A 27,445-nucleotide genomic window follows, 5' to 3' on the forward strand; every position below is an offset into this window, starting at 1 on the left:
AACGTTGTATTAGCTATGTAATGTATTTCAATTAATAGTTGGCGCAGCTATGCGTGCGGGTGGATTATCACATTTGTTTTGAAACACTGAATTTGGCTTTGGAATACCACATTTCTATTTTGCGTTGACATTGACGGTTAACGTCGCTAGTTAGCACAGTCTAGCTATCAGCAACTAAGGTTAGCTAGCTATCATGCACTTGTTTTGAAGGAATTGATGATGCGACATGTTTTTTGTGTATCTAACTAACGTTAACTAAAATCATGTTGTAGCTAGGTATATATTCATCCCTGCCAGTTTTGTTAGTTTTGCATAGCCTAAGACATGTTAATCACGTTTCTAATGATGGTCGTTATTAGCTACGGTTCTCCATTCTACACATGCATGGAGTAGCGAGATAACGACATAACTAACTGCTTGTTCCATTAATTGATCGCCTTACTTTGTCAACCAGCCAGGTAACGTTAGCAGGACAAGTTAACCCCAAGAGCCAGTATCAAGGCATATTGATTACTGAAGCTATGCAGTATTGCTAAACCTTTCACCATTCCAGATGTGTCATTTCTCGTCAGATCTTTAGCAAACAGCACTCTGTGATGTGCTGTCAAAAAACCTCCTTATTGATACAGCCTAGTATCCTCGACCTAGTTGTCATTCATAGGGGTCATATGTATATCAATGCCGTATAATTTCAACCTTGATGAAGGCTTCCAAAGCGGCGCTGATAACAAATGGGTATCTTGTGGAAGATGTTGTTTTTGTAGAAAGTCTGTCTTTGGGTATGCCACAATGCATTTAGTCTATGTTTTTATCACTATGGTCTTTGGTGGTCTTTAGTTCAGATTATGAGATTCAAGTAATGAGACCTTTTAGGACCCTTGCCAGTTCATGCATATTTAAGTAATCTGGATTACATGTCGTATCCCATCACCCAACACTCCTCCAGTGTGACACATTAATATTCATACATGTCTTCTTGGCTATGCTGGTACTGATTAGTGACAGTGTCTGAGTAGCTAAATGAGCATGGACACATGTTTTTCATTGCATCAGTCATTGTTTAGGTTCATTCTTTTTGAACTGCCGGACTTATACATGTCATGTTTTGTTGTTTCAAGGTCTTTCCAAGTGAAGAAGCTGGAGAATTTAAGATCATTTGAGACTTTATCGTGCAATATTTTGGACCTGGCCCAGCCTTTGTGAGGAGCAGAGGAGTCTGAGTCCAGGCTGAAGATGGTCTGATGGACCGCCGCTTTTTGCTGACCTTCCTCTTCTGCTCAGTCTCGTGGATTTTCTTCTGGGAAGTGTGCTGGAAGAAAGGCAAAGAAAGTCAGATTGAAGAATGGATTCAAGGCCACAGTCTCTCCGAATACAAACACTTACTTGAAGGTCAGTTGAGAAAATATATGCCACTCTTTGCGATGATCCAGTGTTTGTGAATGACATGGAACATCTTCAGTGGCAGTTTGGCATATCTGAACTATTGCTGATGGGAAGGAGGCTAATGTAATTGCAACCAAACACAGTAAATCTTAATTGATTTGCTCTGTAGTTAATGCACAGCATCCCAGTTCTTTTACAACAAGAGGAATTTATTCTCTTTGAATTATCTCATCCATTGGAGTTTGCACAAAAGCCTATCACAGTTCAAAGGGCATTTTAATGAAGGTTAGGCCAATGGGTGAAATTCCTTCTCGACAGCTTATCTTCAGCCATTACTGTAACTCTTTGTAGTGCCTGAGGTTGTTGTTTCAGTGATTTAGGGCCTTCTTGTTTGCAGGTAAGAGTATATTCTTGTGTTCCCCTCATTCTGGTAATGTTGAGGTGTATGTCTTTGTGACAAGGCTATAGACTAGAATAGATCCTCATACTGGCATGTCTACTCTGCTCTGGCTGATTTGTCTGCGTCTTTGTCTGTCTGTGTGTGTAGATGTGGAGACTCTGGAGGAGCTGAGCCTGAGTGTTCTGACTCGTCTGGAGGACGTGGTGAGAGAGAAGCGGCGCTGGAGGGACATCGCAGAGGCTCACATCCAGCTGCTGCGAGACTTTGCCTTCCAGGAGTGGCTTTGCTCTCAAAGCCTTGAGCACTACTATCATACGTAAGCATAAGACCACCATGTTATTAGCACAGTACTACCTACCTCTCACCTGTCATGGGCAGATTCAACATTACTACACAATTCTGCACTTACATCTTACAGAATTCATTCATTTTGCGAAACAGTGAGAGGTCTCTCTCTTTCTCTCTTTCACTGAGAGAGGCTACATGGCTGAGAATAACAACCATAGAACAGATACTGCTTTGTGTCTGCTTTTTGTCCACTTGGGAGCAGACTCCCCATTCATGGCTGGCTGCGCTTGGTGACATTGAGCTCAGGAGGCTGCAGTGTTTCAGAGGGTCACTGCAGTAATGAGTGCTCTTAAGGGGCTGTTACACATACGATATAGTAGTCGATGTTCTGCAATCCTACAAATGTGGGGGTAGCTCTCTGTGGACTGAGTTGAACTGCAGTCAGACTGAGCCTATATGCCTTTCTGTATAATAGTATAACCTTTACTTGTTTCATGTATTAATTAATAAATAAAGACAAATGTTTTATATTTTCAGTTGTATCACATTCATATGTTTTATTGTGATACATAGGTTAGTCATACAGAGGGGAATGTAAACTTGACTTCCTCTTTGCAGATTGTTCAGTACAGTATGAGCTCAGGTCTGTCTGAGCACTGGCTCTTTGCCTAAAGTAATGTATTGTGAACATGAGCAGCTGGGTTATTACACAGTGTTTATGGTGGCTACAGCAGCTGTCAACCCTGGAAAGCTTTTGCTCCTTGAGTAGATTACACTGTACTATTTAATACATGTGTCATAGGAATACTAATCCACTTTCATCATGACTCACTCCATACCACACTATGACTATCTGGCTTTCTAATGTTTATATAACTCTTGAAGAGGCAATCTGTGATTGCTACATCCATTTCTGGACATGTAAATTCATGATTAATTTGCATAGATTCTTGAAGAATATAACTTATAAATCCCTCATGAGCGTAGTAAAATGTTCTTACCCCATCAGAACCCAAAATATAAACTTGTTCTACTCCTTTGTTTCTAAATAAAGTAATTGTAAACAAACACTGTATTGCCTCAATATGGTTAACTGTAATTTTGATCTCATTTGATTTCCTTGCATCCATAGCTTTGTCTATGAATTTGAGAGTGGTTACATTTCTCCAGCATTCCTGCAGCTATTTACCAAATCAGGGGCGGTTTGACCGATTTGTTGTTGTTTGAACTGCAGATTGCCCCTTTTTAATGCTTAATATAAATGTAACTTAGTAGATCATGTTACGTTTATTGTGGTGCAGTGCAGAACAAGGTGATAAACCAATATTTGCTTTACGTGCACGATAGAGTACACAGAAGCCTATTTAAGGCAGTCGCTAACAGACCACAGCCCTGTTTAAAGCCAGGTTCTTCTTGTTCAGTCGCTCTGTGTGATACTGTGGCCATGCTAGAGGTGAAATGAATACAATTGACAGTTTTTTTTCTTCTCTGTTTGACCATATTGCACTGTGGTCCAAATGAAGACTGAAGACCTTGGGTTGTATGAATTTGGATGATCTAGCCCAGTTTGACAGCCAGTTGCAGCTCTCTCTGGCTGCGTGGGGATACTACTACGAAGACTACATCAAGTTGTCCACGGGCGTCAAGGTACTCCAGGCCTCAAGGGGGCGCCGCGACCAAGACTACGAGATCCAACTGGTGCACAACCTTGCTGAGAGGCGGCTGAATGAGAAGTGGTCTATCGGTGAGTGCCTGATCACTTTGTAGACATCGTTTGACAGGCGTTGAAAAGCTTCTGCCTTGTATTGAGACAGAGTGACTTCAACAGCTGTCTGTAGAAGATACTGATGTATTGCAAGGACCTAGCGTTTCACTGTTTTATAAAGCAATAGCCACACAGATGAGCAGAACTAGGTAATATGTTGTGAAGGAGAAGTTGACTGTTATTACATAGTCATGCTGAAACAATAAGTGCAATAACTGTTTCATGGATGTGTGGGAGTATGTGTGTGTATATGAATGGAAAGGTGACTTACATATACAGTACCAGTCAACAGTTTGGACACCTACTCATTCAAGGGTTTTTCTTTATTTTTCTTATTTTCTACATTGTAGAATAATAGTGAATACATCAAAACTATGAAATAACACACATGGAATCATGTAGTAACCAAAAAAATGTTAAACAAATCAAAAAATATTTCAGATTCTTCAAAGTGACACCTTTGCACACGCTTGGTATTCTCTCAACCAGCTTCATGAGGTAGTCACCTGGAATGCATTTAAATTCATGATTAAACACTTGAACTTGAACACTTAGTGATTGAACACTTAGAGATTGTCAGCAGATGTGGTTTTCCTGCAAGCGTTGCATTTTAAAAAAAGGAGAAATTTAATATTTAAAGAGGAACCAGGGTTGTAGAGGTCTATGCTGCCACCTAGGGCTGAGCGATATATCTAATTAATTCAAATGAATGTTTTTTTACCTGATATTCCAAATCTCTGTATTGCAGAATGTGCAGAAAGTGTGTGTTGGTGTATTGGTTGGGATTAGTCTCTAATCTGTAGGTATCTGAAAAAGTTACTTCTGGGAAGATTATAAATTTCCCTCAGCAACTCAGAGGCAAAGGTCCCTTCTATATGTAGATCCCCCTATGGTATTGCTCCCTAGTTCTCCCCATCGCTCAAAGGTGTTATCAAGGTTAGAGGGGGCAAAGGAGGGATTCCTGGCAACAGGGAGTAGGAATGATATTGGACTAAGGTCAAAGTAGACTTTAATTTGCTTCCAGATTCAGACTGTGCAATGTATAATAGGATTGTTACTATAAAGTGACATCTCCAACTTGACAGGTGACAAAATCACAGCGCCAATAGAGAAGGGGTGGCAATCCTCACGCTCCATACTAAGCCAACCGGATGACAGAAGTGCGTCATCCAGCAGAAACGTAACAGCACTGAGGTTAGCGGCCCAATAGTAAAATATAACATTTTGGAGAGAGAATCCTCCTTCCATCTTGGATTTACAGGTGTTTTTTTACCTATCCTGTGTGTTTTATAATCCCAGATGAATGGATTGATAATTGAGTCCAGATGTTTATGAAAGGACTTAGGTATGAATACTGGGATTTATTTGGAATAGGTAAAGCAGTTGTGGGACGAAGACCATTTTAATGGCATTAATTCTTCCGAGCAATGAAGTTGGGAGAGTTCTCCAAAATTATATGTTTGCCTTGAGTTTTTGCATTAGATGGGGGAAATTCTCTTTAAATAGTGAGGGGTATTGTTTGGTAACTACAAGTCCTAGATAGGTAAATGGAATCAGTTCTAACCAAGAGGTGTTTTGCAACCTTATGGGCATTAATTCACTCTTGTTCCAATTTATTCTGTATCCCGAGAAGGTACCAAACAAATTAATCAAATCAAGAATAGCTGGAATACTATATTGGGGTTCTGTTACATAGAGGAGTATGTCATCTGCGTATAGTGAAATCTTATTTAGAGTATCTTTAGTATTAAAGCCGTGTATTGCTGCATGAGATCTGATTGCCTGTGACGAGAGGTTCAATGATTAGAGCAAAAAGCAGAGGCGACAGTGCACAACCTTGCCTTGTCACTCTACAAAGGTTAAATTGTGGCGATTGGTTAGTGAGTATTCTTGCACAGGGGTTCCTATATAAAAACTGGATCCACTTTGTGTACCCATCTCCAATATTACATTTCTGTAGGACCTTGAATATATTGGACCACTCAACTGTGGTCAAAGGCGCCTGAGATTGAAGAATGAGTTTCTGTTAGGGATAAAGCCGGTCTGGTCCGAATGGACCAATTTGCCCACTAAAGTGCTAACCCTATTAGCAAGAGTTTTTGCTAAAATCTTTTGTTCTGTATTAAGGAGAGATATTGGTCTGTATGACCCTACCTCTTCCGGATTATTACCCTTTTTATGAATAACTGTAATAAACGCCTCATCCAAAGTAGGTGGGAGAGCTCCATCCTCATTGGCCTGAACCAACATTTTGTGCAGGTAGGGGGAGAGCATGTTGCTGAATGTTTTATAGAATTCACCAGGGAATCCATCTGGGCCTGGGGTCTTGCCACTCTTTAAAGATGTAATTGTTTCTTGAATTTCTCCTAGAGATATTTCCTTATTCAGGAATTTGGAATCTTCCTGGTTCAGGGCAGGGAGATTACAGCCCTCCAAAATGTTTTCATAATTAAGGGGTTAGGATCTGCTTTAGATGCATATAGAGTCTCGTAAAACTGACGGAATCTGTCATTGATGTACATGGGGGAAGAGAGTAATTCCCCAGTAGCAAATTTAACTTTGTGAATCATCGCTGTAATGACAGAAGCAGAACGGTCTGCTGTAATGACAGAAGCAGAACGGCAGATCAGCCCGTTGTAATGACAGAAGCAGAGCGGTCCGCCGTAATGACAGAAGCAGAGCGGTCCGCCGTAATGACAGAAGCAGAGCGGTCCGCCGTAATGACAGAAGCAGAGCGGTCCGCCGTAATGACAGAAGCAGAGCGGTCCGCCGTAATGACAGAAGCAGAGCGGTCCACCGTAATGACAGAAGCAGAGCGGTCCGCTGTAATGACAGAAGCAGAGCGGTCCGCACACCCTAACACACAATGACAAGGCAATCTAACCCGTACGGGGGATTGGTGCATATTCCCGGTTAAAATTCTCTGCGTCCAAAACCGAGGAGAGATCTTCTCACCAGAAGGAGGGGTAATTCTGAGTCTGGCAGGGAAGAGCAAGGCTGGGCCAAGATGGAGTTTGTAGAGTTTGGTCGTGACATCTCTGTAGCCGGCCTGATGCTTCGCCACATCGGGCGCGTAATCATCATAGACACGGAAGGGATGTCCTTTATGTAACAGGTTACCCCTCATTCGAGCCTCACGCAGGATAAGATCCTTGGGCTTGAAACTGTGACAACAGGTGATTACTGGGTGAGGACGTTGGCCCGGTCCAGGCACGGGGACAACAGGCAAAGAAGTCGGTGGGGCGAGAGCCAGCCTCCACCCCCTCTGACAGACCAACAACGTGAATGTTATGACGTCTGGATCGGCCCTCTAGGTCAACCACTTTCACAGAAAGCCTCTGCACACTGTCTTGCAAGGACATGCATAGCTTCTCTAACTTGTCGATCCTATCAGCGTTGAATTCAGAAGCCTTCTCAAGGTCCGCAATACTTTGGCCCTGCGAAGCAACTGATCGAATAGTGCTCTCGATTTTGGTGTCCTGTTCAGAAATAGTAGCCTTAAAATCCTTAGCTATAGCAACACGTAGTTCTCCCAGAGCCCGGGTAAGTTCTGTAAGTGTCACGTTGTTACCTGTGCATTCCGCCATGTCTGTCTTGTTGTTTGGTGGGGAGAAGGGCTCCGATGAGGATTTATTGTCCTTTAGTCGCCTATTACTCGGCATGTTCACATAAAAAGTTAGAAAGAGATTTATGTTGTAAAAAGTGCTGTAAAGTAGGTTAGATTGTTTCGCAAAACAGTTGCAGGAGCCTCTCTCACACAGCCGTTCACGCCAACATGCTAGCTCAACCGCCATTATTACATGATTCCATATATGTTATTTCATAGTTTTGATGTCTTCACTATTATTCTACAATGTAAAAAATAAAATAAAAGCCTCGAATGAACGTTTGGCTGGCACTGTATATATATGTTTTGGTCATTTAGCAGGCACTCTTATCCAGAGCGACTTACAGGAGCAATTAGGGTCCAGTGCCTCTGTCAAGGGATCAGGGATTCGAACCAGTGACCTTTCGGTTACTGGCCCAACGCTCTTAACCGCTAGGCTACCTACCAGTTAAAACTGGTGATGGATGGTGAATATGTGTAGTAGGGTGGGAGAGAATGGGTGTGTTGATGCATAGGGTATTGGGCGGGAATGGATGAGTAAGTTGATGGGTGTAAGTGTGTCAGAGAGGTAGGGAGGGAGGGTGGGACAGGATGGGAGGTAGGGACAAGCTTTGCTTGGGTGGGCAGGGATGGGAGGTTGGGACAAGCTTTGCTTGGGTGGGCAGGGATGGGAGGTTGGGACAAGCTATGCTTGGGTAAAGGGGGTAGAAAGCAGGGAGGTAGAGAGGTATGGGTTTGGCTTGGGAGAGAGAGAAGTATTTAACGATACTACAACGTCATTTAATTTACTTTTGTGGCTTGCAAACCTGCTGTAAAATGAGAGAGTTCTGGATCGATTAGGAGAGGATGTTGAATTTGTTATTACAGCTAAGATTCAATGGTGGTTATTCGTGAGAGTGAAGGGGGGCTCTTTCTGGGGGATCGGGACGGGGTGAATGGGAAGGCATTAGACACTTCTCTTAGGTGTGTGTCAGGCCTCCACTCATCTATGTACAATGACATAATCCTTAGACTCTTGGTACACTAGGAGAGGAGTTGGAGCTTAAAAGCCCTAAGAAGGCATAGCACCTCAAAGTACAAAAGTACTTTACTTAGTTTTTTGTATGTTTTCTGTTAAATGTCTGTTCAGCTTGCATGCTCACATGCTCTATAGATGTAATGTATACAATAACTATGTATTCATACAATGACTCTTCCATTTCATGAAATGGCCCACTGTCCTTTATACGACTGCTAAAATGTTTTATCTGGTTAACTTTGAGTGTATTTTGAGTGGTTAACAAAATCCTTATTACATTTACTCCTGAGGTGCTGACCTGTTGCACCCTCTACAACCACTGTGATTATTATTATTTGACCCTGCTGGTCATCTGTGAACATTTGATAATCTTGGCCATGTTCTGTTATAATCTCCACCCGGCACAGCCAGAAGAGGACTGGCCACCCCGCATAGCCTGGTTTCTTCCTAGGTTCTGGCCTTTCTAGGGAGTTTTCCCTGGTCACTGTGCTTCTACACCTGCATTGCTTGCTGTTTGAGGTTTTAGGCTGGGTTTCTGTACAGCACTTTGACATCAGCTGATGTAAGAAGAGCTTTATAAATACATTTGATTGATTACATGGAATGTGCACAGGCTTCATGATGGGGGAAAAGCATATGGTTCTTGAATACTTAGAGACTGTCAGCAGATGTGGTTTTCCTGCAAGTGTTACATTTCAAAAAAGTGATGGAATATTTAAAGAGGAGCTGGGTTGGAGAGGACTATGCTGCCACCTAGGGCTGAGCATTATATCTAATGAATTAAAATGAATGTTTTTGCCTGATATTCCAAATGCCTGTATCGCAGAATGATTTTTTTTGTTGTATTTTTTTGTTTTTATGAGCGTTTGTCTGCTTGTTTTCATGTTGTCTTTTTGGTCTCATTCGCTCTTTCTGTGCTGTGCACCTTCCCATTTACACCAGAGATATGTATATAATGACGAGATGAAACGTCTCGCTTCGCCTCTTTCTCCAAAGCCCCTCCCCCTACCACTCACAACAACTAAGATGGGAGATCACTTCTTCTTCTCTGACAAACGGTTTCAACTTGCTATTTGAGGTTTGGTCCAACGGAATCGTTCATATGGACACCGAAACCCATTGAGACATTATTTTACTGTAATAGAGGAAACGTGAACCTCTCGAACCATACCCTGTTTATGTTTCAACTCCTTACATTTCAAGCAGAGCAGACACTAATAAAACGGATGTACCAATGAACAATTATTCTGGAAAATGTATGCTTAGTTCGTTGCGTGCCCACGGGTTACGGTACCACGTATCACTAGCAGCATTTTAGTCAAATAAAGATTGTTATACTAGCTGTTTAGTCTGTCTTTTTATAAATGTGCAATAAGCATAAAACAATTATGAGGAATTGGCAACTCGTTCTCATTCTGAGAAATAAGGTAGGCCACTTATTTCAACATCTGAACAAAGTGGACAGGCTAGCACGCTGTTCAAACAGTTGGAGACGGACAGAAGGGTGTGTTCATAACAATTACAATGTTTTGCCTTGTTAGCGGAATTCAGAGCTTCTGAAATTTTACGTAGATCCAAGTTGGCTGAACATGAAATATAAATATTAACTGGCTACTCATTAGCACATGGGCTTGTGTTTGACAGATTGTTTATGAGACCGGTGCCCACACCATTATTACTGAATGTGCATTATGCATGGTTTTGGTTACATTTGTTATAAAAAAACAAAAACATTTTTATAGACAGACCTAAAAGCCAAATCAGTGATTATTGAAAAAAAAAAAAGGTACAACTACTTTTGATAAAATAATTACATTATTAGTGGTTGTGGAAGGCATATATATTTTCACAAACGCTCAATTCATTAGAATTTTGGTGACTGTTTAAAAAGCAGTGTATTTGACCTTTTAATTGTACAACAAAGCTTATTTAGAGAGAACTTTAAAAAAATATATATAGATATATATATCTTGAATCACTTATAAGTAAAAAAAATAAAAATAAATTTAAAAAAATGGAGATATGAGTTTTAGGCCATATCGCCCAGCCCTACTGCCACCTACTGTAGTAACAGCAGTGGTGTAGGCATGCTTGATAAATACACCCTTTTCTGTTATATCCCAGCACACAGACCAAAAAGGACATTTTCTAATGTTGAATTGTACCTTACATGGTAAAAGATTACACATTGATTTAATAGGCAAATCTGGTGTTTTTAGATGGAATATAATATATATTAGGTCAAATCCAGACAGGAACTATTATCTTAGCATGAGACCTAAATAATACAGTTGATAAGTTTGACAGACATAGCAATAAAAAAGGCAAATTCAAGGAACCTTCAAAGAGACTGAGAAAAAAATGTCATCTCTACAAATAATTTACAGAACACATCAGATGAGCAAACATTAGTAACCTAACCATTCGCTATAGTATTAACTGGTATACGATTCCTTGCCGTTCCTCAAGTTATAACGCGTTAGTTGCTTACTGAACCCTGGCAATCTGTGTGAAATTTTAACTTTATCTGGGGCGCACAGGTAGCCTAGTGGTTAGAGCATTGGGTAACCGAAAGGTTGCTACATCGAATCCCTGAGCTGACAAGGTAAGAATCTGTTGTTTTTCCCCTGAACAAGGCAGTTAGCCCACTGGTCCTAGGCCGTCATTGAAAATAAGATTTTTTCTTAACTGACTTGCCTAGTTGAAAAAAAAAAACTAAACACTATCTGTTAACTAATGTTTTCCCTCTACAGAATGTGGTTAATTTTCATAATGAGAAAATGAGGTGAAAATGAGGCGTTGCTTGTTAAACAAGTGGATTCAGGTATCAAGTGTAGCTGGAGCTGGTCCTGGCTTAAGCTGGATGCCACTATAGAGGTGAAAGGAACACAACACTTTCTCTCTTTCTCACTTTTTCAATACAGTGGATGAAAAGGGGTAAGCCAGGTGTACTCTCTGCCTGAAAGAGATCAATTCTGCCAACAAAGGGTATCATGCTCTGCTGGCACATTGTAGAACAGATGTCCACAGGCAGAAAGTGTACAATGTAATAATGTGCAGTGTAGCCCACAGATATTGTTTTTGTTCTGTTGAATTTGACAGTAACACGTGTGTGTGTGTGTGTGTGAGGGGGATTATAGTTTTTTTACTCGGTGAACATTATTTTTGCGCACATGTAGCTTTGTGCCCTTGACCAATGTCTGCTATAGTGGCCACTATAATAGAGCAAGAATAGAATGCCTGTTTGTTTCATTCTATTTCTACTTTTAATATGTTTGTTTCTCAAGTGCAATATTTATATGTGTGTGTGGTCACGAGCGTTCTATTATAAAGGCTGTCTTGGCTAACTGCAATATTAGTGTATTGTTTTTTTCTCAAGACTTGAGTGTCATTTGCAGTAAACTTTAGGCAACAAATAACATTGGATTGCTTTCTTTACATTTTTTTAGCTGTGAGTTAGGTTCACATTTACCACTTCTTATTTTACACACAGAAACTGATCATGTAGATCATGTTCTTTGTTGTTTAATTAGTTAACCTGCATTTCCCCCAAGCAGGGATTTTTTGTATGTTTCAACCCCCCCAAAAAAGTGTCACATTTTTGGGCCCTCACCAAATCAATCAAATCAAATCAAATTTTATTTGTCACATACACATGGTTAGCAGATGTTAATGCGAGTGTAGCGAAATGCTTGTGCTTCTACTTCCGACAATGCAGTAATAACGAACAAGTAATCTAACTAACAATTCCAAAAAACTACTGTCTTGTACACAGTGTAAGGGGATAAAGAATATGTACATAAGGATATATGAATGAGTGATGGTACAGAGCAGCATAGGCAAGATACAGTAGATGATATCGAGTACAGTATATACATATGAGATGAGTATGTAAACCAAGTGGCATAGTTAAAGTGGCTAGTGATACATGTATTACATAAGGATGCAGTCGATGATATAGAGTACAGTATCTACGTATGCATATGAGATGAATAATGTAGGGTAAGTAACATTATATAAGGTAGCATTGTTTAAAGTGGCTAGTGATATATTTACATCATTTCCCATCAATTCCCATTATTAAAGTGGCTGGAGTTGAGTCAGTGTCATTGACAGTGTGTTGGCAGTAGCCACTCAATGTTAGTGGTGGCTGTTTAACAGTCTGATGGCCTTGAGATAGAAGCTGTTTTTCAGTCTCTCGGTCCCAGCTTTGATGCACCTGTACTGACCTCGCCTTCTGGATGACAGCGGGGTGAACAGGCAGTGGCTCGGGTGGTTGATGTCCTTGATGATCTTTATGGCCTTCCTGTAGCATCGGGTGGTGTAGGTGTCCTGGAGGGCAGGTAGTTTGCTCCCGGTGATGCGTTGTGCAGACCTCACTACCCTCTGGAGAGCCTTACGGTTGAGGGCGGTGGAGTTGCCATACCAGGCGGTGATACAGCCCGCCAGGATGCTCTCGATTGTGCATCTGTAGAAGTTTGTGAGTGCTTTTGGTGACAAGCCGAATTTCTTCAGCCTCCTGAGGTTGAAGAGGCGCTGCTGCGCCTTCCTCACGATGCTGTCTGTGTGAGTGGACCAATTCAGTTTGTCTGTGATGTGTATGCCGAGGAACTTAAAACTTGCTACCCTCTCCACTACTGTTCCATCGATGTGGATGGGGGTGTTCCCTCTGCTGTTTCCTGAAGTCCACAATCATCTCCTTAGTTTTGTTGACGTTGAGTGTGAGGTTATTTTCCTGACACCACACTCCGAGGGCCCTCACCTCCTCCCTGTAGGCCGTCTCGTCGTTGTTGGTAATCAAGCCTACCACTGTTGTGTCGTCCGCAAACTTGATGATTGAGTTGGAGGCGTGCGTGGCCACGCAGTCGTGGGTGAACAGGGAGTACAGGAGAGGGCTCAGAACGCACCCTTGTGGGGCCCCAGTGTTGAGGATCAGCGGGGAGGAGATGTTGTTGCCTACCCTCACCACCTGGGGGCGGCCCGTCAGGAAGTCCAGTACCCAGTTGCACAGGGCGGGGTCGAGACCCAGGGTCTCGAGCTTGATGACGAGCTTGGAGGGTACTATGGTGTTTGCATCCCTGAATTATCAGCAGACAAAAAATGATCACTAAAAAAAGATATCCCCCAAATATAAATATGATACACTGTTAAAACATTCGGATGGAGAAAACACCAGGAATGCTTGGATTTCCCATAGAATTATATTTATCATTTTGGGACAAAGTACCACCCCTATTTACACAAAGGACAACACATGTCACTCAGTTCAGTGCTTTCTACTTCCATGTATCAAACAGTTATATTAAAACCAAGAAAATATGTGACAGTCCCCTGCTGATTACATACCCATAAGTTTAACAATGCTCAAACAGTGCATTCAGTACTTTGTTGAAGCACTTTTAACAGCGATTACAGCCTCAAGTCTTCTTGGGTATGACGCTACAAGCTTGCCAGACCTGTATTTTGGAAGTTTCTCCCATTCTCTGCAGATCCTCTTAAGCTTTGTCAGGTTGGATGAGGAGCGTCACTGCACAGCTATTTTCGGGTCTCTCCAGAGATGCTCGATCGGGTTCAAGTTCGGGCTTTGGCTGGGTCTCAAGGACATTCAGAGACTTGTCCCGAAGCCACTCCAGCATTGTCTTGGCTGTGTGCTAAGGGTCGTTGTCCTGGTGGAAGGTGAACCTTCACCCCAGTCTGAGGTCCTGAGCGCTCTGGAGCAGGTTTTCATCAAGGATCTCTCTGCACTTTGCTCCGTTCATCTTTCCCTCGATCCTAACTAGTCTCCCAGTCCCTGCCGATGCCAGGTTTCCTCCAGACTAGACGCTTGGCATTCATGTCAAATAGTTCAATCTTGGTTTCATCAGACCAGAGAATCTTGTTTCTCATGGTCAAAGTCCCTTAGGTTCCTTTTGGTAAACTTTAAGTGGGTTGCCATCTGCCTTTTACTGAGGAGTGGCTTCATTCTGGCCAATCTACCATAAAGGCCTCATTGGTGAAGTGCCAGTTGTCCTTCTGGAAGGTTATCCCATCTCCACAGAGGAACCATGGAGCTCTGTCAGAATGACCATTGGGTTCTTGGTCACTTCCCTGACCAAGGCCCTTCTCTCCCTATTGCTCAGTTTGGCCAGGCAGCCAGCTCTAGGAAGATTCTTGATGGTTCCAAACTTCTTCCATTTAAGAATGATGGAGGCCACTGAGTTCTTGGGGACCTTCAATGCTGCAGAAATGTTTTGGTAGCCTTCCCCAGATCTGTGCCTCGACACAATCCTGTCTAGGAGCTCTACGGACAATTCCTTTGACCTCATGGCTTAGTTTTTGCTCTGACATGCACTGTCAACTGTGGGACTTTATAGACCGGTGTGTGCCTTTCCAAATCATGTCCAATCAATTGAATTTACCACAGGTGGACTCCCAAGTTGTAGAAACATCTCAAGGATGATCAGTGGAAACTAATAGTCTAATAGCAAGGGTATGAATTCTTATGTAAATAAGGCTTTTTTTAAATTTCTTTTTTTTTTTCGCTTTGTCATTATGGTGTATTATGTGTAGATTGAGGATTTCTATTTATTTAATCCATTGTAGAATAAGGCTGTAATGTATCCAAGTGTGGAAAAAGAGAAAGGGTTCTGAATACTTTCTGAAACACTGTACCTGACAATGCCCCCCTTTGCTAAAGATATTTTCAGAATACTCTAAAATCTCAGGATAGAAGATTTGCATGGGGGGGGGGGGCTAATTATGGAAATAATAAAAGTAATAGATTAGAATAGATTCTTTAAACAAGTATACTCAGTCATAACAGACTTTATATGGGAAAATAGAACTCATAGAATAAAAGGGAAGGTTTGACATCTTCCTAAGTCGGAGGGTGGTTTTAACTAGAGGTCAACCGATTAATCAGAATGGCCGATTTAAGTTTTCATAACAATCGGAAATCGGTATTTTTGGACACCGATTTGGCCGATTTTTAAAAAGAATAAAAAAAGAAGTAAATAAAAAATATTTTTTTACACCTTTATTTAACTAGGCAAGTCAGTTAAGAACACATTCTTATTTTCAATGACGGCCTAGGAACGGTGGGTTAACTGCCTTATTCAGGGGCAGAATGACAGATTTTTACCTTGTCAGCTCTGGGATTCAATCTTGCAACCTTACAGTTAACTAGTCCTACTCTCTAACCACCTGCCTCTCATTGCACTCCACGAGGAGCCTGCCTGTTACGCGAATGCAGTAAGAAGCCACGGTAAGTTGCTAGCTAGCATTAAACTTATCTTATAGAAAACAATCAATCAATCATAATCACTAGTTAACTACACATGGTTGATGATATTACTAGTTTATCTAGCGTGTCCTGCGTTGCATTTAATCGATGCGGTGCGCATTCGTGAAAAAGGACTGTCGTTGCTCCAACGTGTACCTAACCATAAACACCCATGTCTTTATTAAAATCAATACACCGAAGTATATATTTTTAAACTGGCATATTTAGCTAAAAGAAAACCAGGTTAGTAGGCAATATTAACCAGGTGAAATTGTCACTTTTCTTGCGTTCATTGCACGTAGAGTCTGGGTATATGCAACAGTTTGGGCCGCCTGGCTCATTGCGAACTAATTTGCCAGAATTTTACATAATTATGACATAACATTGAAGGATGTACAATGTAACAGGAATATTTAGACTTAGGGATGCCACCCGTTAGATAAAATACGGAACGGTTCCGTATTTCACTGAAATAATAAACGTTTTGTTTTCAAAATGATAGTTTCCGGATAGTTTCCAGCAGCAGGCTCGTAAGCATTCATTCAAACAGTACTTTCTTGCATTTTGCCAGCAGCTCTTCACTGTGCTTCAAGCATTGAGCTGTTTATGACTTCAAGCCTATCAACTCATGAGATTAGGCTGGTGTAACCGATGTGAAATGGCTAGCTAGTTAGCGGGGTGCGCGCTAATAGCGTTTCAAACGTCACTACGCTCTGAGACTTGGGGTAGTTGTTCCTCTTGCTCTGCAAGGGTCGTGGATTTTGTGGAGCGATGGGTAACGATGCTTCGAGGGTGGCTGTTGTCAATGTGTTCCTGGTTTGAGCCCAGGTAGGGGCGAGGAGAGGGACGGAAGCTATACTGTTACACTGGCAATACTAAAGTGCCTATAAGAACATCCAATAGTCAAAGGTATATGAAATACAAATAGTATAGAGATAAATAGTCCTTTAAATACTATATTAACTACAACCTAAAGCCTCTTACCTTGGAATATTTAAGTCTCATGTTAAAAGGAATCACCAGCTTTCATATGTTCTCATGTTCTGAGCAAGGAACTTAAACGTTAGCTTTTTTACATGGCACATATTGAACTTTTACTTTCTTCTCCAACACTTTTTGTTTTTGCATTATTTAAACCAAATTGAACATGTTTCATTATTTATTTGAGGCTAAATGAATTTTTATTGATGTATTATAAGTGTTCATTCAGTATTGTTGTAGTTGTCATTATTATAAATACATTTTTTTCTAAAATCAGCCGATTTTAATTGGTATCAGCTTTTTTTTGGTCCCAATTAAATCGGCCATTCCGATTAATCGGTTGACCTCTAGTTAAAACCACCCTCCGACTTAGGAAGATGTCAAACTTTCCCTTTTATTCTATGAGTTCTATTTTCTCATGTAAAGTCTGTTATGACTGAGTATACTTGTTTAAAGAATCTTCAATGGGTACATATTGAAGATGCGCATGCTACATTCTACAGCGCAACGGGTCATGTCTTAAGTGTAAAACGAACAACGACTCGATAATCCATGCCTTCTGGGAATGCTATAATGCCCAAAAGTTATTGGAGGAGTTCGAAAATTGGCTGTCAGAATATTACAATGTAAATGCACTTTTAATCCGTCTGTCTGCATATGTCAAGACATGGCAGTTTGGGGATGAAGTAGATAGATTTGTAGGGGTCCAGATTTCGCAGCTCTTTCAGAACATCAGCTATCTGTATATGGGTGAAGGAGAAATGGTGGGGGCTTGGGTGGGTTGCTGTGGAGGGTGCCGGGCAGTTGACCGGGGTAGGGGTAGCCAGGTGGAAAGCATGGCCAGCTGTAGAGAAATGCTTATTGAAATTCTCAATTATAGTGGATTTGTCGGTTGTAACAGTGTTTCCTAGCCTCAGAGCAGTGGATAGCTGGGAGGAGGTGCTCTTATTCTCCATGGACTTTACAGTGTCCCAGAATGTTTTTGAGTTTGTACTGCAGGATGCAAATGTCTGTTTTAAAAAAGCTAGCCTTAGCTTTCCTAACTGCCTGTGTATGCTGGTTCCTAACTTCCCTGAAAAGTTGCATATCATGGGGGCTAGTCGATGCTAATGCAGAACTCCACAGGATGTTTTTGTGCTGGTCAAGGGCAGACAGGTCTGGAGTGAACCAAGGGCCATATCTATTCCTGGTTCTACATTTTTTGAATGGGGCATACCTATTTAAGATGGCGAGGACGGTACTTTTAAAGAATAACCAGGCATCCTCTACTGTCGGGATGAGGTCAATGTCGTTCCAGGATACCCCGGCCAGGTTGATTACAAAGGCCTGCTCGCAGAAGTGTTTTAGAGGGAGCATTTGACAGTGATGAGGGGTGGTCGTTTGCTCGCAGACCCATTACGGATGCAGGCAATGAGGCAGTGATCGCTGAGATCTTGGTTGAAAACAGCAGAGGTGTTTTTGGAGGGTGAGTTAGTTAGGATGATATCTATGAGGGTGCCCGTGTTTACGGATTTGGGGTTATATCTGGTAGGTTCATTGATAAGTTGTGTGAGATTGAGGGCATCAAGCTTGAGGGTGCAGTGTGATACCCGATGTGTTGGACGATACTTTTCTCATCAATCATCTTGAGAAAACGTATACTTGACTGGAAATAAATCGTTAACACAATGGAAAGGTCAAATGCTTTATTATCTAAATGTGCGTTGGCGACGAAGAGATAAAAAATGGTGCGGTTTGAAGTCATGTGGCGGAGAGTAATACGAGTGCTGAAGATGGGGGTGTGAGCAGATGGGTCTGGGCGGGGATGATGTTGTGGATGTTTGTGTGCGTCTGCTTGTTGTTGTTTGTACATGGATGTTTTGGATTTAAAAAATCGTAATCATAAATAAAATATTTCACCCCCCCCAAAAAAAGTGCAACCACATAATGTTAAGGCCTATGTTGTTACATTACAATTCTCCAATGTACCATTTCCTATCCTAATTTACGTACTATAGTCCACACACCAATTCTCATTGGCCTATACACTCTCAATTAGCAAATAGCTATGCTTCTGTGATAGGCTATTCTTGGTGTCAGAGAAGATACCTAACTCCTATTCCTGGAAAATCTTGATTTGCCTTTGTTGTGGTGCATCAGTGAATAACGTGTCCACATTAGGGCTGTTCCCAACTTTAAAAAAAACTTGGTCAACCGAGAGTCGTCTGTGCTTTTGACCAATCGATTGAAATGTTTAAATGTGGGCCTCCCGAGTGGCGCAGCGCTCTAACAAACCCGGGTCACGAGCCCAGGCTGTGGCACAGTTGGCCGTGACCGGGAGACACACAATTAGTCCAGCGTCGTCTGGGTTAGTGGAGTGTTTAGCCGGTCGGGATGTCCTCGTCTTATTGCATTCTAGTGACTCCTTGTGGCGGGCCAGGCACATGCATGCTGAATTCGGTCACCTGTTGGACGGTGTTTCCTACGACACATTGGTGCAGCTGGCTTCCGGGTTAAGCGAGCAGTGTGTCAAGATGCAGTGCAGCTTGGCACGGTCGTGTTTCAGAGGACATATGGCTCTCGACCTTTGCCTCTCCTGAGTCTGTACGGGAGTTGCAGCGATGGGACAAGATTGTAACTACCAATTGGATATTTAATTTTTTACCTTTATTCAACTAGGCGAGTCAGTTAAAAGAACAAATTCTTATTTTCAATGACGGCCTAGGACCAGTGGGTTAACTGCCTTGTTCAGGGGCAGAATGACAGATTTTTACCTTGTCAGCTCGGGGATTCAATCTTGCAAACTTTCGGTTACTAGTCCAATGCTCTAACCACTAGGCATCCTGCCGCCACACGAAATTGAGGAGATAAAAGTACTATATATATATATATATATATATATATATATATATATATATATATATATATATATATATATATATATATATATAATGACACACCCTATATTTGAATAAAATCAACTATATGTAAGCTACTGAGCTTGTCTGATGCTTTAAGCACTGCGATTAAAAATGAAAGAAGGGAATTAAAGAGGGAGCCAGAGATCAATATAGCCTAACCAGAAGAAAACCTGTTCCTGATACAAATCTAAAAGTAACTTCTATTGCCATTGACAATATTTAAAAATAGCCTAATTAAAGCCAACAAATTAAAAACATTGCAGACTGCAGGTAGAAAATATTCTGATTTAAAAAATAAATATCCTATTAATCATATTTGCTATGCATAGCCTTTCTGTAATGAACTTGAAACATTGTATCAATCATTAACTTGGTCTGGCCTGAAGCTCATGCTAGCAAACTTGCAACACTGTATACCATTTTCTGGGCCCTCGAGTTTCCCACGCTGGTGAGCTTAGACAGACACACAACTTTGTCATTCTCAGTGGATGTAAAAACAGACTTAATTTACTTGCAGTTTAAGGCGAAGACAAAACTACTTTGAGAAGCTCCACAGTGGTAGTGAGTTAAGACAATTCAAAATGGTATCAAATGCCCAAACGGGAATATTTGTAGGCCTACATTTGCGCCCAGGCCAGGTAGCCTAGGGCTACTTCTATGCGAAATAAGGTGCGTACTCAAGATTGACAGGACAACTCGTAAATATAATTAAATAAACCACAACTTTTTTTTCTTTCACAAGTGTAGCATAGGTTGTGCGCTCTGCAAACAACGTGTCCACTCCTACAATGATGGTTAGACTGTAATAGTACTATATTGAATGCATTAACAGAAATGACCATAACCAAACCAACATTGTAATTAGTAGTACTGGTGATATTGGTGTACCACCCACGCAGCCTCCGCAATGGATTAGTCCACTCAGACAGGCGTGTATCAGACAGGTGTGTATCAGACAGGCGTGTATCAGACAGGCGTGTATCAGACAGGCGTGTATCAGACAGGCGTGTATCAGGCAGGCGTGTATCAGACAAGCGTGTATCAGACAGGCGTGTATCAGACAGGTGTCTCGTGTCATATACATTCTTAAGCCACTGCTCGACTAAAAACAATCTCTGTCGACCAACAGCCTATCGGCCAAACAATCGTCCAGTGGACTAAATGGGGTCAGCCCTAGTCCCTATACTGCAGTACTTGGGTAGTGCAGGACAACATGGACCTAATAGGTTTCCTGATGAATGTCCTGGATGCAGAGTCCAACCTGGGCGTGTGCTACATTTAAAGGTTTGTTGTCTACAGATGAATCAGAAAACAAAAGTGAAATACAAGTCAATCCTCCAAGTTGATCTGTAAGTATGCCCTCTCAGAATGAATGGTGTACACTAGAGCACGCCAGCTTTATATGAAATGTCTGTTAAAAGCTCCTTCTGTGCTGTGAAAGTCGAGTGAAGTATGCCGCCTCTTTGTTTCTCTTTCAGCGGGAGCTCTTATATTTGGCTGTACTGTGGCACTGTGCTTTCTGATAAGGGACCTCATGTTTTACGTGATTGGTGAGTGAGTCTAAACTAACTTGTAGTTTAGAATTATCAGGAAGAACTTTGAACTTGTTGAAATAATAGTACATATTTGAACTTGTGTTACTGTTTGTGTCCCAAGACTTTCAGGCTTTACCCATACAATTACTGCTTATCTGCAGCTCATTAAATCAAATAGACCTGGAGGGCATTCTTTGAAGTAATATTGCATTGCAAATGGTCTCTCTACTAATGTGTGCTGTGCATTTAATCACATTTAGCTCTCTGTGACAATGTCTCCCCCTGTCAGGTGGAATTACTGTTTCCATCATAGCGTTTGTCTTTACCATCAAGTTCCTATGTGAGCTCGCTGCGCGGGTGGTTAGCTTCCTGCAGAATGATGACCCTGGGAGGAGGGGCGACCGCAGCATTTACGACTATGTACGGGGGAACTACCTGGACCCGCGCTCCTGCAATGTGTCATGGGATTGGAAGGACCCACAGGAAGTGGGCCAAACTATGAGCTTCCGTGTTCAGGTAAGATCCTTACCTACCTAACGGCTTGAAATCTGAAGTCTGCTTCAGTAATTTCTGGACTTTAAGAGTTTAGTTTATATTTGAAACTGTATGATTAAAGCACAACAACCTACATCAAGTATTAAAGCGTTTGGAGGAAGGATATTTTTGTTTCTGCAGATTGAAATGAGTGATTCTGTTATTTGGCTTGTTTGTTGGGTTTCTATTGGGATCATAAAGCACACAATGAATAGACTGTTGGCAGGATGGTGTTCTGGCACAAGTTGTAGTGCAAGACTTCCTGCCATGGTTTCTCATGGTTTTCTCTGACTCTCTACCCCAGCTCTTCTATAAGAACGGCCAGCCCTTCCCTGCCCACCGGCCTGTGGGGTTAAGGGTCAACATCACCCACATAGAGCTGGCCCTAGACATCCCTGTCACCCAGGAGGTTCTGCAGGAGCCAGAGTCCAACGTGGTCAAAGTGACCTTCACTGTCCGAAAGGCCGGGCGCTATGAGGTGGCCGTCAAACTGGGAGGACTCAACGTGGCCTACAGCCCCTACTACAAGATATTCCAGCCAGGTAAGGTCATGACCTTTTGGGCTATGTAAGTAACCCATTTCAGGACAGGACTGTGCTATATTTGTAAGATTTAATACAAAGCATGGATGACATGATGACGTTTAAGTAATTGATATTGATAATCATGTGCTTTTGCTCATAAAGAACATAACTTTGAAGTTGCCTAGTAGGAATGAATGAATGGCCACCCAGACCAAAAATGTTGATACCCCTTATTATAATGCCAATGTTACTTCCAATGTTCTTTCCATTGCTTGTCCTCATAGCACGATAATAAGGCTGTTAATAGTATTCTTCATCACAATCTGTTTTATAGTTTGGCTTTGTTTACTAAATATAGCATGATGTGATGCTGATCATGACATCAAGTTTGTTTAAGACAAAATCAATATTTTTCGGAACATTGTATTTTCATCTGGTTGTTTATTACAATGTTTGGAATGATTTCATTTGTCATCATGCTCTACAGCTTTGATCAATCAGGCTTGATACGTGTTGCAATGCTCCCTTAACATGGAAGCAACTTGAACCTTTGTGTAAATGAAAAATAGTTTTTTTTCTCTGTTGTCTCAGGGCCATTGCATGTATTGTACTGGTAAACACTACATCCTTCAATGCTCATCTGTTTCCCTTATTTTCTGTGTTAATTTCAGGGACAGTGGTCCCATCTAAAACTAAGATAGCCTACCACTTCTCCACACTGGTCTTAGTATATGGCCAGCAGCATACCCTGCAGATTGAGCCCCGGGACGAGTATGGCAACCCCACCAGTAACTCCACCTCACTCATAGACGAGGTCAACTACAGTGTCCACGTCCACTCGGTAAGACACTTGAGGCCCAATATAACAATCCTCATATAACAGCCTGAAGTCAATTGTTTCCGGAATTTAGACTGTGAAAGTGGAAAATGGGAATCCATTTTGTATCTGCCTCCTACCAGTTGGGCACAGTGGATGACGACAGCCTGGAGGAGTACTACAGTAAGTCAGTGACGTCCAACAAGCAGCTGTGCCAGGTACTGCTGAAGATCACCCTTAGGAAGAAGGGCTGTTTCCGGGCACGCATCTCCTATAACGACCTACCCATCAGCAACGGGGAGTTTGACATCATCGTTCTCAGTGGTGAGTAAGGGTCCTATTTTAGGGTACGATTACACAGGCCGAGGTGATGGAAGTATTTCAGAAAGTCAGACTATCATACTCAAAATTAGATAATGTACAGTGTATATGAAGACTTTTGTTCTTTGTGGAGTAAAATCTCTTACATCACTCCTGTGTTTCAACTGCTACTCTTCCACCTCCCCCACAGAGAATGAGAAGAACTGTGTGGAGAAGAACGTGTCAACTCCAGGGATCAGCATCTACTTTGAGGCGTACCTCTACGGCACAGGGAACTACAGTAACTACAGTAACTCCTCGTGGCAGCTCCCAGCCTCGGCTCTGATGGCCCCTCAGAGTCGACCCTCCATGGGGGACGAGGAGGACGAGCATGACTCCCCTGTAGAAGACCAGCCAGAGAAGGTCAAGAAACCTAAAAAGGTCTACTGCTACATATCCCCAAAGGTGGGTGAAGAGGGGATAGAAAGGGAAAGCTATTTTTATAGAAATAGTACATGCTCTTCAGTTGGGTGTGTTGCAGACTTGTCATTGACTGGAAAATGTACTTTTCTGCTACACAGCAACTGTCCGTGAAGGAGTTTTACCTGAAAATTATTCCATGGCGCCTTTTTACCTTTCGAGTGTGTCCAGGGACAAAGGTAGGACAAGCAGAACTGCTCTGAAACACTGTACGATGTCCACATAATGCTTTCTGACCTTTTATCAGTAGATTTAATGAGCTGGTGTGTTCACCCTCCTCTTCTGTCCCTCCCAGTTCACATACTACGGCCCTGACCCCGTTCACAAGTACCTGACTCTAGTGGTGGATGATGGGATCCAGCCGCCAGTGGAGCTGAGCTGTAAAGACAGAAACATCATGGCTGCCACCTTCATCCGTTTCCTCCACAAGAATATCGGTTGGTTTCCTTTAGGACTATCCCCGAAACCCCAAAAAATCTTGGTCGACCGAGAGTCGTCTGTTCTTTCGACCAATTGATTGGTCAACATTTTAAAACTTGCATTTTCCAAATATAGACACATGCTATGTATTTTAATCAAATCAACTATATTCAATGAGCTTGTCCGATGCTGTAAGCTCACTGTTTGGTTAAATTCTTAAGACACCCTAATGACTAGAGGGAGTACCGCACTTGATTTGATTGTGTTTAAGAAAATAACACTGTGTGACTAGCACCCGTTCTCTCTCTCCTCCCCACCACAGAATATCAACAGTGTTAATGCCGCTCCCCATGTTGTTAAAGCTGCAACATAATTAGAGCCATTTACCTTCTCTATTCCCTCAACCCTTGCTCTCTTTACATGACACATGTATGCATCGCATGAACGTGACCAATAGGGCCTGACTTATAGTACAGTACATTCGGAAAGTATTCAAACCCCTTGACTTTTTCCACATTTTGTTACGTTACAGCCTTATTCTAAAATGTATTAAATCAATCTACACACAATACCCCATAATGACAAATCAAAAACAGGTTTTTAGAAATAAAAAAGACTGAAATATAACATTTACATAAGTATTCAGACCCTTTGTTGAAGCACTTTCGGCAGCGATTACAGCCTCGTGTCTTCTTGGTTATGACGCTACAAGCTTGGCACACCTGTATTTGGGGAGTTTCTCCCATTCTTCTCTGCAGATCCTCTCAAGCTCTGTCAGGTTGGATGGGGAGCGTTGCTACACAGCTATTTTCAGGTCTCCAGAGTTGTTTGATCGGATTCAAATCCGAGCTTTGGCTGGGTTACTCAAAGTGTCCCGAAACCACTTCTGCATTGTCTTGGCTGTGTGCTTAGGATCGTTGTCCTGTTGGAAGGTGAACCTTCACCCCAGTCTGAGGTCCTGAGCTCTCTGGAGCAGGTTTTCATCAAAGATCTCTCTGTACTTTGCTCCGTTCATCTTTCCCTCGATCCTGACTAGTCTCCCAGTCCTTGCCACTGACAAACATCTCCACAGCATGATGCTGCCACCACCATGCTTCACCGCAGATGGTGCCAGGTTTCCTCCAGACGTGACGCTTGGTATTCAGGCCAAGGAGTTTAATCTTGTTTGTCATGGTCTGAGAGTCCTTTAGGTGCCTTTTGGCAAACTAAGCGGAATGTCATGTGCCTTTTTTATGGAGGAGTGGCTTCCGTCTGGCCACTCTACCATAAAGGCCTGATTGGTGGAGTGCTGCAGAGATGGTTGTCCTTCTGGAAAGTTATCCCATCGCCACAGAAAAATTCTGGAGCTCTGTCAGACTGACCATCAGGTCCTTGGTCACCTCCCTGACCAACGCCCTTCTCCCCCGATTGCTCATTTTGGCCGGGTGGCGAGCTCTAGGAATAGTCTTGGTGGTTCTAAACTTCTTCCATTTAAGAATGATGGAGGCCACTGTGTTCTTGGGGACCTTCAATGCTCCAGTCATTTTTTTGGTACCCTTCCCCAGATCTGTGCCTCGACACAATCCTGTTTCGGGGCTCTTTCCAAATCAAGTCCAATCAATTGAATTTATCACAGGTGGACTACAATCAAGTTGTAGAAACATCTCAAGGATGATCAATGGAAACAGGATGCACCTGAACTCAATTTCGAGTCTCATAGCAAAGGGTCTGAATTCTTATGTAAATAAGGTATTTCTGTTTTTTTATTTTTTATACATTTGCAAAACAGTCTAAAAGCCTGTTTTTGCTTTGTTATTATGAGGTTATTGTGTGTAGATCGATGATTTTATGTATTTTTATCCATTGTAGAATAAAGCTGTAACGTAACAAAATGCGGAAAAAGTCGGGGGTTCTGAATACTTTAAAACGCACCGTATCATAATCACAGCAAAAAATTGGTGATGAACTCTGAACATCGTAACACTTTACAGAAAAAGGGATGCAGAGGACGTGACAAATAAACTCAAAACGGGGGAATGTTTTCTGGTTGCTCAGGAGGTAAAGAGAAAGTCAGATATGTGGAATAAATTTGGTGGTTATACAAGGCTGCTATACTAAGCCTACTAATTATAATGGCATTACTTATTATTATATTGACAATCAATAATAATAATAGTAATAATAGTAATTATAAATATTATTTTTCTGACAAGTTGGAACAGTGTAAACAACACTAAATAAATTATAAATAATACCAGAGAGGCTGTTCTAATGGGGAAAAAAGTCCATTGCCTTTATTACAGCATAGCAAAGATTAAAAACAGATGAATTTGTGAAATTGTTTATCCAACATGTTGTGGTTGCATGAGGCTTGGTGCTCACAGAATCAGCAGGCTATTAAACAAACACTCAAACTGGCAACAGAAGCAGGCTCTGTCTTATTTCTCTACATACATATGGATGATTTATATAGCCAGGCACATTTAACAGTTAGGCTATTGATTATAGACCTAATTAAGTTGGTTTCCCCTCTCCTCACTTTTCTTAGGCAATTAAGGAAAGGGCTGTTTTCTCGTCTCGTAACTCCGCTGCTGCCTCAACCGCATTGTTCTCAACACCAATATGCTGGTTATCTTTGCTGGTCTAGGAAAAGGTGCCAATTCAAGAGCGCACTGATGTTTCAGAACTGCAACCGCTATCCAACATGGCAGAAAGTGCATTTGTTATAAATAATATAATTGTTATTAGTGTTGCACCATTGTTCTTACATAATATAACCATATACAATTTCAAAAGCACATGTTTTATAGTGATGGACTATGCCATCCCTACAGCCTCCATAATGGATTAGTCCGCTCAGACAGGTGCCAATCAGACAGGTCTCTACACCATTAATGTTTGTATTTATTTTTTGCTACTGCTCAACTAAATAAATCTCGGTCAACCAACAGCCTATCAACCAAACAATCGACCATTCGACTAAATGGGGTCAGCCCTAGTTTCCTTCCTCTTCCAATTCAGTGTCCATGGGGAGTACATGGTTAAGATCCGTATGTTTTTTTATGCCGTTGTCAGGAGGCTCGGAGACGTTCCAGGACAAGGTGAGCTTCTTCCAGAGGGAGCTCAGACACATCCACTCCAAGAGACCTCGCACCAAGACCTGCCTGAAGATCACACGCCACTGCATCCTGGACTCGGTGAGTGAATCCACCGCGCAACTACTCTCCGAGCTGCAGTGAGATTAAGAACTGCT

General features: G+C 41.9%; 1 protein-coding gene across 2 annotated transcripts in view; it reads left to right on the forward strand.

Moving 5' to 3' along the window:
* The window catches only part of LOC112256686 (apoptosis-resistant E3 ubiquitin protein ligase 1), a 34,141-nt gene that overhangs the window by 122 nt on the left and 6,574 nt on the right, over window positions 1-27,445 (forward strand). Inside the window, exons 1-13 of one of the 2 annotated variants that reach the window (XM_024430103.2) lie at window positions 68-179; window positions 1,119-1,389; window positions 1,931-2,099; window positions 3,595-3,815; window positions 21,082-21,153; window positions 21,428-21,654; window positions 21,977-22,214; window positions 22,868-23,037; window positions 23,157-23,337; window positions 23,525-23,778; window positions 23,895-23,972; window positions 24,089-24,230; window positions 27,268-27,389. In XM_024430103.2, the coding sequence (XP_024285871.1) occupies window positions 1,242-1,389; window positions 1,931-2,099; window positions 3,595-3,815; window positions 21,082-21,153; window positions 21,428-21,654; window positions 21,977-22,214; window positions 22,868-23,037; window positions 23,157-23,337; window positions 23,525-23,778; window positions 23,895-23,972; window positions 24,089-24,230; window positions 27,268-27,389 (2,022 nt within the window). In that variant the 5' untranslated portion in view covers window positions 68-179; window positions 1,119-1,241. Of the gene's footprint in view, window positions 1-67; window positions 180-1,118; window positions 1,390-1,930; window positions 2,100-3,594; window positions 3,816-21,081; window positions 21,154-21,427; window positions 21,655-21,976; window positions 22,215-22,867; window positions 23,038-23,156; window positions 23,338-23,524; window positions 23,779-23,894; window positions 23,973-24,088; window positions 24,231-27,267; window positions 27,390-27,445 lie in introns of those variants that run through there. The other variant, XM_024430102.2, reaches the window with a different exon arrangement.

This window comes from Oncorhynchus tshawytscha, linkage group LG08 (assembly GCF_018296145.1).
Source record: "Oncorhynchus tshawytscha isolate Ot180627B linkage group LG08, Otsh_v2.0, whole genome shotgun sequence".
Classification (NCBI taxonomy): Eukaryota; Metazoa; Chordata; class Actinopteri; order Salmoniformes; family Salmonidae; genus Oncorhynchus; species Oncorhynchus tshawytscha.